General features: G+C 45.0%; 1 protein-coding gene across 2 annotated transcripts; it reads right to left on the reverse strand.

The window, feature by feature from the left end:
• Window positions 1–1464: 1464 nt before the first annotated feature.
• RpL36 (ribosomal protein L36) lies at window positions 1465–10201 on the reverse strand. 2 transcript variants are annotated; one of them, XM_084594282.1, is made up of 4 exons: window positions 10102–10201; window positions 9781–9875; window positions 9570–9704; window positions 1465–1604 (listed from the first exon to the last, which is right to left on the reverse strand). In XM_084594282.1, exons 2-4 carry the CDS (start codon window positions 9871–9873, stop codon window positions 1500–1502), a joined length of 333 nt encoding a protein of 110 aa, XP_084450408.1. In that variant the 5' UTR covers window positions 9874–9875; window positions 10102–10201; the 3' UTR covers window positions 1465–1499. The 2 variants fall into 2 exon arrangements, with proteins under 2 accessions (XP_084450408.1, XP_084450409.1); XM_084594283.1 differs by lacking the exon at window positions 10102–10201 and adding an exon at window positions 9987–10086.
• Window positions 10202–10260: the final 59 nt, after the last annotated feature.

Here is a 10260-nt window from a genome sequence, read left to right on the forward strand (position 1 = left end):
AGTAGCTTTATGACGTTGTTTCAGTGTTTTATGCAATTACAAGATGACTAAGCTTACTTCACCACCTACCAAATTGTTTACCTTCGCTATGTTTTCTTTTTTTTTTCTTTTTTTACGGCACCGCTCCGCCGCCTCAAGCGGTGCGATATGCGAGACATGAGGGGATGAGCGGCAACGAGGCAGCAGATGAGTTAGCTCGAGGGTACGTCGACCGAGCGCACTCATCACTACGGGCACCTTTGACCCTCTAATCCCAGCGAAAATGCTACCCAGCCCCACACAAAAGGAGGCAGTAAAATGGCGCAGATTACAAGCGGTACTTATCCACACATACACAAATTACGCAAGATTTTCTCTATGCAATATGAATTCCCATGGTGTCATGGTACACCGACACTCGGAACACGTCACATGGACCTGTCCTGAGGCAGACTTGGACCCCAAAATAGAAAACCCGAGTGTGACGCAGTGGGAGCACTTGCTGGCCAGCGAGGACGAGGAAGAGCACAGATTTCTCGTACTCCGAGCCACAATGGCAGCAGTGAAGTGCGGCATCCTGGACAGAGTATCGACCACGGCGCTAAAGTAATCAGTAATGGCCACGAACACATATCTGTATAAAAGTTTTTTTCATTCCAATAAATTCAGGAGGCGGCTCTTGACAGTGGGCAGTTCATTTCACCCCATTCGTAATACAAGCGTGATTTCCTTCGTCATCTATATCTGTTTTCCCTCCACTGTTATGAATACCATCCAGGCATAGTGAATAGCGCTGCTAAAAATCCGTTTTCACGCCATTTTTACGCCACCGCAAAAAGCCATTTCGACAGACCGCAATTCCGCGCCACAAATTTGAAACGTTTTTTTTTTTTGAAAACCAAAAAGAGAAACAAGGCGCCGAACGGCGTCCATGTGTCAAAAATATGGCCCTGGGACAGTGTAAACTTAAATGGAAATTAAGAATTTTTGCAGTGCTCTTTACCGTTCAAATAATTCGTCTACATTAACACTGCACATATTTTAGTGCTACGTTTTTGTACGAGATGCTAATCATTAGTTTGGCTTGTCAAACCGTGCTAGTGGAGTTTCAGACTGCTATAAAGTAAGAGTGCAAATTTGAGTGAAATCAAGCAAGGTATTCAGAATATGGTGTACACGGCAAGTCTTTGAATTCCACTATCAATGGCCTCGTTGCTTGCAAGAGTTTATTCGCGAGTACTCGTGACTATCGGAGTCATTAGAAATAAGGTACCAAATTAGTGCCCCTCACATTCACACAAGTGCGCAACGAGTTATTTCGCATGCCAGCGGACCCTCAAGCACTAAATCAGATTTCTTTGTCTCTCGATGTCAGCACGACTCCAGCTAGTCGTGCTTAACAATTTAATGTGCCGTTTCCATACATGGTCCCACAACGGCAACTTTTATATTCTGTGTAGATTCTTAACCAGCAGACAGAGCAAATGAGTTTTTGCACACTTTATTACAACATGAGGTGGTCACTTGTGCTCAGTCTTTTCTTTGTGAGCCTGTGCTTTCCTCTGGGCCAACAGGACGTTGCTCAGCTCATCACGCTTCCTCTTGCCACGAAGGTGGGTGCCCAACTACATGGGAGAAAGAGGAACTTATTATAGCAATCCATCTATGATCCAAACCCTACTATAATGCAGCAAGAACAAAGTGCAACCAAATACTATACATGAACCTTGCTAGTTTCTATCACTGACAGGGCACTCGTTAGCCAGCTGTACCTATGTTTTAACGAGTCCTCCCTTCACATCAGGAGCATTGCACACACAAAATGACTCTCACATCGAAAATAAATATTCGTCCACGTAAACAGTTCATTCACACGATAAGAAAAACAGTGCAGTAGCTTCCCAGTACAAAATACTACAGTTAATTCTTCCCAAGGCCATACAAATTTTGTATGAAATCATAATTGATAATGAAAACATTGAAATATAAATTTAAAAGCTAAGGACTGTAAAGTAAGATGCACATCAAGCGAGAAAAGCTAGAATATTTTGTTACTACTGGCGGCAAAATACATCAGCATAAAAATGGCGTACACCAATTGCAGTGCTCGCTGTTTAGTGCATTTGCTACGGGTGCACAAACAACTCAGATTTAAATTTGGCTTGAAACAAAAAAATCAATGCTAGGTATGCATGCTATCAAAGAGCAAGTGTGCACTTTGTACACAACAGTGTACATAGCGTGCAGGGGTACAACAGCTGAAATAGGATTTCTAGCAATTTTTGGAGAACCAAAATCTTAGTTTTGACTCTACAAAATCCATATTTGGAAATAGCTCACAGGAAAAAAAAAAGCTGCACTTTGTAGCGTTAAACAGGGAAGAAACATTACTTTTGGCAAAAAAAAAAAATGAATATCTGGCTGCATTAATGCAGTCCAAAGCAAATCTAGGAAGGGCTGCCTATCACCTGCGTTTAGCATACTTCCTTTATGAACCTGGCATATACCTATTTTTTTAAATAAGTTTCGCACTGCAAAGCATGCAATCACACTAAAAAGAATTTTAGCCACAAAATTAAGGACTTTTACAACACGGACACCAAATAAAAATGAAAAAAAAAAAAAAAGACAGGGAATATGCATTTCTATTTTTTTCTCTCTGCACCTAACATGGTCAACCTTAATCATGTTCGCAAGACTAGTACAGCAATGTTTTACTGTCTACAAAATCCACAGCTTGTGTCTTGTGAGCATAGCTCCACAACAGCCCAATTCGAAGTTGTTACTGCGATCAGTCTGTGCCCGAAAGCAAGCGCAGTACAAAAGCAAACAAAAAATAACCTGCAACCAAAAGACAGAAGGACAAATGCCGAAAGCAGATAATGAAAGTTGTAAGCAAAGAACACAGATGAGTGAGCGCTTATTCCAATTGTGATTCACTTTCTAGGGCTGGCGGTCATGGTTGCATCTCAATATTTTTATTAAGGGGAGGTGGGGTGATGACAGGGGATATTAGATATATATTTCGTGCACAGAGCAGACCTTATAGTTTTCCAGTATTCCAGCATCCATAAATTAATTTTGGCAGCCTTGGGCACCACTACGGCATTATGGAATTCAAAAATTGAAGGCTGCTGCACGTTTCCCAACTTGCTAACGTCTCAAATAAACTTATTCAAAAATTGAAGGCTGCTGCACGTTTCCCAACTTGCTAACGTCTCAAATAAACTTCCTTCATGTATATCACCTCAAATCATATTAGCACAAACACAGAAGCCATAAATGACGCACTTCCTTCACTATCTGACGGCAGGAAAGAGACAGCATAAAAACAACCATACTGTACATGAATATATGGCCCAACAAAATGGCAAAAACTTCCAAGAGCAGCATAAAGAACTAGAGGTACATCCATTAAAAAGATGCAGTGCTTAAAACATAGTGCTGGAGTATTGCTCCAGAATCACAAATACCACCACAAGCCTCACAACAGCATCAGTGGTGCCTCGTTACAAACTGCCCCTTTGCGTTATGGGGATGCTTCGCCCCATGTATTGTCACTCGTTCGGTCAAGAATACTAAAAGGTTACGGTTCAGCAAACTCGAAGAGCGGAAGAAGCAAGTGGATGCAAGAGAGAAAAATATGAGTAAGCGTTAGAGCGGCGTGATGTCACCTCAAAATAAAATCTAAAAGGCCAGTGTCTGAAAAATCGTAGCTAGCCATATCACGGCCGCAGAGAGTTTGCCCCAGAGTATGGCAAACTTTTGCGGCTAGTCAGAGCATTTTGGTGCAGCGTGGCGCAAATTTACCAAGTTTCACATTTATGGCGCAGAAAAGTACAGCTGTATCAAAATGGCGCAATTGGCGCAGCCGCTGCACTCTTGAGTGTGGCAAAGAGCCTAGTGATATCCATCGCAGCACCTCTTCCTGCCATCAAGCTTTATAACCTCCCAACTTCAACTATGTCCAGTTCAGTGCCACTTCAGAAGGGTGTCCTCAACGCTTTCCTTTTTTTTTCTTTTTGTGGAGGATAGTTGTGGACAGACGGTAGTGGACCTGAAATAAAATCAAGCCTGCCTTTCATCATCTGCCCTGACACATAGTTTTTTGTGGAGTTTTCTGTGGCACTGGTGCCTTCCATGATACATTATTCAGGTATGGGATCACCTTTCAAACCTAATTAAAAAGTTGCATAGCACTAGCCACTGAATACGTGAATGACAGCGTCCAAACCTCTACCACCAACATACCAAGAGTGGCCCTATGTCATCCAGCATAACATACAGCAATACTGTTATGTGCAAATCACAATTCTTTGAACATACTTCACATATTTTCTTAGTGATCGCACTGTTTTGGGGTCAATTCTCCAGCTGCAACTATGAAGTTTGTGGCTGTCTAGTATTAGCACAGCCTGCGCCATACTGTCAAACGCTCTGCAAACTCCACTATGAACGTTACTCCACAACAGCTCTTGCACACTAACACCAACTTCGTAGCATACTCAGTAGCGATCACTCCTTAAACCTCCCGCCGTGGTGGTGCTGTGGTTAGGGTGCTTAAGGACGCAGCATAGAATCCTGGCTATGGCGGCCACTTTCCGATGGAGGCGAAAAGCAAGGCACCCACGTGATGTGCGATATCGGTGCCCGTTAAAAGAATCCCAGGTGGTTGAAATCTCCGGAGCCCACCACTACGGCATCTCTCATAACCCAAGTCACTTTGGGACTAAACGTAGGAACCACTGAATGATTCAAAGCCCTAAAATGATGAAAATACATTCACAGCAATAAGACCCACAACACAATCAATAGCGGACCAATCCTCTCAAAGGGCTTCTTTTCCTCTGTGCTTGGTGTTGAAAACAGCTGCAAGCACAGGCAGAGGTTATCCCCATACCAAGAACAAGAGCAGATCCGATAATGAAAAACCAATTTGTCATAAAAACTGCCTCATATGACAACGAAAACATCATGGGGTGCAGCATAAAGGACCGCTGCCACGCTTGAACTCATCCGACACTGAGGCCTGCCTAGTGCAGTACAACTCACAAGCAGGCAAGCCCAAGAGCCCCATGTGAGGATGTCGGGCTCTTGGGCTGGGAATGAACGAAAGGACTACAGGCGGTGTATGTCACAAGGTTTAGTTGGATCACCTTGTCTGCGCCAAGAAATGCTGCAGACTGGGATGCAACTTGACAAAAGAATACCGCCCATGACTTTCACTCCATTGGTGAGCATTTTGTTGTACACGCACTATGCAAAATAAAACCATCAAGGCATGCACATGCACTATTTCGACACTAAATGCTGACCTCAAAATGCATCACGACCAGTTCCCCAGGCATGCAATTGAAGCCTTGTGTAGCCTTCCTGACGAACCCATAGATGGAATGGTTGCCTACAGTTCTTTCAAGCAGTACAAGAAAAATTTGTGAACAAAGCAACTGAGGTGTTATGAAATGACTCAGAACTTTCAGCAGTCCACTTTGGCAGGAATTTCTGAGTTAGTACAGTTTCCTTACTAATAATCAGTAGATGAATTCTCAGCTATAGGGGGTATGCACGTGACGTCATCCGCTAGGGGCGCTAGCGGCCGGCGCAGCATTCGCCATATGCGTGGTCGTGTGTGCAGGCGCCGCACCCAGCTGCAGTATTCAACTCTTTGTGATCCGTAGGGTACGCCTTTCACGTCTCAACGGAATTTCTGCGTGCGCCTACGAAAACCATGCGAGCGAGTGGATACACCCATAGACTTCGTGGAACAAGGAAAACGACGGTCTCGACAAAATGTTTGACTTTGTGAAAACATCGGCTCTCACGACCGCAGTAACTTCGTTGATGTGTGCCACGTACTACAAGACCACTGCTTCGCGTTTAATTCCCCAACATCGTTGCCTGCACTGTGAAGTGCGGTCTTAAATTTTACGACATGTGAAGAAATTAAAACGTACTATGCCATGAAAGTGCGTCAATTTTTGGCATGCAAGCGAGGCGAAGAGCCACACGTGCGTGAGGGTGTCGATGACCGGCGTGCCGATTTTAGAGGTGAGCAAATTCGTTTCAATAGCTAACGCTGTCACCTCCTCCGACCTGCAAGTGACATGTTACTTCATCAAGCGTTATCGCTGCACATCGCGTTGCTGCCGACCTAGGTCCCATGGGTTATGTGCATTTCAAGCAAAGCTATTGATACTAAATTTGTAAAACATGCTCTCTGTGTGTGCCGTTTATGCTGCGAGCGCGTGACAGTATTTTTTTTTTCTCGACCTTCCGTCACCCAAATTAAGGGACAGAATTGATTCGCTTCACTGCTGGAGCAGCGCCTGTGCAAGCTTCCATCGGCAGTTTGCTGACTATCGCCACTAGAAATGTTTCGCGGCCATTCCAGCTTCGGAATTGGGACATTTAATACGCTCGCTGTCTCTTCAAGAGCTGTTCTGCCTCAGTGGTAGCTAACAACGGGTTTAACGAGCTGCAAGTCGTTTTGCGTGCAATGGGCAGCCGGCTGCTTTTGCTGTTGAGCTGTTGCACGAGTGAATGCCTAGTTGAAAATACCGCTGCAGACTCCATGTGCATAAAGGGCTCCATAACGAAAAGTGGGTTTGGTTTGTGGGGTTTAACGTCCCAAAGCGACTAAGGCTATGAGAGACGCCGTAGTGGAGGACTCTGGAAATTTGGCCACCTGGGGTTCTTTAACATGCACTGACATCGCAACAGCACACGGGCGCCTTGCTTTTCGCCTCCAGCGAAAAGCGACCGCCGAGGCCGGGATTCGATCCCGCGTTAGTCGAGCGCCGTAACCACTGCGCCACTCCGGCGGGGCAAAACGAAAAGCGGATGTGGACGTATTAAACACCTTGATAAAACTTTACGGATCGCTTCCAATATACAGCAGGCACCTGACAGCGAACCTGATACTGCGCGAGCAGACTTGTGCTGATGCCACCGCCGACCTCCGACATGGCGGACGAGACGGAAGGATGCTTGGCCATCTAGTAGTATGGCCTCAGTGAATACCTCCTATAATAACGCGCTCAACACGAGTTACCTTCCTCCACCCCATTTGTTGGCGATTTCTGTCATATTTAACTGCCTTCTATAAATGCAACAAAAAGGGCCACACCATGTATTACCAATTTCATGAAGGACTAGATGAAGTACGAAGACAGACCACGGCTGCTATCATTTTCGAAACTGATCTTCCCATCCGAAAAAACTACGGTGAAAGTAGGGATGGGTCACTCCAGAGCGAGCCGGATCTTCGGAGCCACTTCTTTCAAAGAGCGAGTGAGCCATTTGGCTCCGCAAAGTCGAAGCCAGATCCGCCGGAGCCGTCGGGTCTTTCAGAGAGATGGTTGTTGGTTCTCTTGTTCAGTGAACCTTTCAGTCACGGGCGGGTGGGTGCGACTTTTGCGCCATCTATTAGCAATGAGAGAATGCAACCTCCTCCCCTTTCTCGCAAAAATGTCCTCGTGTCTTTTGAGCGGAGTGCACCGTCCTCTTGGAGAGCGAGTGAGGTAGTTCTTTTGAGTTTGTTCTATGCATGGAGATCTATCTGCTAGATGGCTGGAACGGCGGTTCTTTTGAGAAGCCCATTCTCTCTCGTTCAATGAGCCTTGTCTGTCGAAGCCGGATACAATTTTTTAAGACACGAATCGAAAATGCAACTATACCGCCTTTCCTAGTCAGTGTCACGACCACCCCATTGCCTTTGGATATTCCCGCGGGTACCGCGGGCGCACTGCTGCTGGCGACTGCACTTTTTTTTTTTTTTGTCTAGCAGTTCTGTAGTTCCGTTCTATGCAGACGAGTGGGGACCAGTACTCTTACTTGTTCGCTGTGTAAAGTGGTCTGCGGCAATCCCTTTGGCTCTGTATGCGTAATATAGTGTGACACCCGATGCCATTGAAGGGGGGAGTAAAGCTTTAATTGGCAAAGAATGGCGCCGTTCATTGCCATGCTGCTGTTCGAACGATGTCTCAAGGCACTCATCAGCCGTGCATTGTTCGCTAGTGCAACAACATCATTTGAAAACCAAGTCTTTCATGTCTCAAAAGACAATCGAACGTTCAGTTTACTTTTGATGAATTAGCACGTAGGACGAGGCCGAAGATAGAAGGGGACACAGAGAGCACTGACTATTATACATCTGATCAGAAGAGAAGTGACAGAAGTCTGTGGGAGGTAAGAAGAGGGAAATAATGACCATATGCCCGTCGCGCTCGTCGGACAACTGCCGTTCGCGCCAAACACAAACGAGCATCGCACCGGCAGAAACACGACAGTTGCCGTTCTGCCATCCAATGCCTCTTTACTGAGAGCACGAACAAGGCGAGGCGCCAAGAAGCCAGCGTGCCGAAGCACAGTGAAAGAAAAAAAAAAATGCAAGCCAGCGCTTGTCCTCCAGGGATTTTTGTCGGGACAAATGTAACTTTCATAGCACCCAGAAACTGCATGATGCTAAATGCCACCATTTGCTGTGTCACGCGAGGGCCCAAATTGATTTTACTTTTTGTTACTAATAATAATAACAATAATAATAATAATATATATATATATATATATATATATATATATATATATATATATATATAAAAGATCCAGCCCCTCTTGAGCGACCCACTCACCTCTGCAGATGTGAGCCAGTGAGCTGTTCAAGTGAGCCGGCTCACTTTAGTGAGCGGAGCCGTTCCGTTCCGCTCACTACAGTGAACCGTCTTGCCCATCTTTAGGTGAAAGTGATGCAAGCAAGTGGTGGTGATGTGTGCCTACAGTAACAGCCACATACTCCCAGTAACTCAAGCGTGTCGCAATCACAGTACACTTCAACTGCACAACTATGGAGCTCGTCAGCCGCACTCGTGCAGTCTAGCTCGGAGTAATACTACATTAAAAATAAAAGGCCAAAATTGCCACCTCAAATAGTGCTGAACTGATACTTGTGCAGCAAGGGCAACCAAACCAAACAGACCTGCAGTCTGCTATTTATTACACGAACTGAGCACCTGCACATTAAACCGCAGCAAGTCACAAAACCTACCATCGCAAGAGCTCTTCACCTGCGTAACATGCCCTCAACACTGCCACGTAATTTTCAATATGAGCAGTTTCCAGATTTTGAAATCGCAGCAGCATAGTGCTGCACTCCCGCATTTAACAGCACAATTCTCCAACAGCAGAAATTGACGTGCAAAGCTATGTGTTGGCTTGTTTCATAGATTATCTTGTTTCATAAATTATCATGGACTGCCCATGCACGGGCGCCCTGCACTACCAGCGTGAAGCGCTTCACCGGAGTCGGCGCCCACTAGGTGTGAAACTGATACTTTGGTTACCATAAAAGGTACACAATAAGGAATGCTATATAGAACCCGGTATAAGTTCACTTAATGCCAGATAACTCCCTAAGCGCTGCTAAACTTACTGACTTGGCACTTTGTGCGTTTCCAGCAAGCTAACAATTCACATTATGAGTCATTAAACAAAAAAGAAATAAAAAAATAGAAGGTGTATGGAAGGACGCATAATGCAAAAGGATATGCACAAACGAAACATCGAATAATACGATTCAACCGTATAATACTTGCCCTTTTCTTGATGAACTTCAGAGCTCGCTTATCCTTGGACACTTTCAGCAACTCCATAGCTCTTCTTTCGAAGGGTGCGAAACCGCACACCTCGCGGATGAGGTCCCGCACAAACTTTGTGTGCTTTGATAGGGCCTACGCAGGATAAAGAGGTATTCAGTGCCACATGTCCGAAAGATGAGAGCTCAACAACATCACACAACAAACTTACGCCCTTCCGCCGCGATGGCCTCGGCTTGGATTCATTTTTCGTGACCCTGTGGCCCTTTTCAAGGCCAACTGCCAATTTGTAGTGCAGACCCATCGCTGTAATACAAACAGAAGTTAGAGAATATCAGCACGAAACTACAAAACTGTGACAGAAATGCACCAACATCAATCATGCACTGTGAGTGGAAACTATGAAATCATAATTACACTTCCTACAAATATATGCACCCGAAGAAGCCTAGTACACGGTATTTCTGCAGTTGCGCTGTTTTAGTACGACTGATTAACAACGATTTTACCTCACACAAGCAAAATTTCTTACCTGCTTCGCTTGATGGCGGCAGCCGAAAAGAACTATGGGAACGAATAACGTTGAGTAAGCCGGAAACGAGTTACCGCTGTTATCGTACAATCAGTACAATCGCAACATGCGTAACATAAACAAGACGTGCATCATTTAAATATAACATTTAATTACACA

This window comes from Amblyomma maculatum, chromosome 2, assembly GCF_055883805.1.
Source record: "Amblyomma maculatum isolate TAMU_Amacu chromosome 2, ASM5588380v1, whole genome shotgun sequence".
Lineage (NCBI taxonomy): Eukaryota > Metazoa > Arthropoda > Arachnida > Ixodida > Ixodidae > Amblyomma > Amblyomma maculatum.

What these genes read in the sequence shown, in the direction of transcription:
- RpL36 (XM_084594282.1), bottom strand. Translation starts at nt 9,873, where the DNA reads ATGGGTCTGCACTACAAATTGGCAGTTGGCCTTGAAAAGGGCCACAGG. An exon ending in GGCCATCGCGGCGGAAGGGC is followed by an intron (nt 9,705 to 9,780) that starts GTAAGTTTGTTG and finishes TATCCTGCGTAG; the next exon opens with GCCCTATCAAAGCACACAAA. An exon ending in TGAAGTTCATCAAGAAAAGG is followed by an intron (nt 1,605 to 9,569) that starts GCAAGTATTATA and finishes TCTCCCATGTAG; the next exon opens with TTGGGCACCCACCTTCGTGG.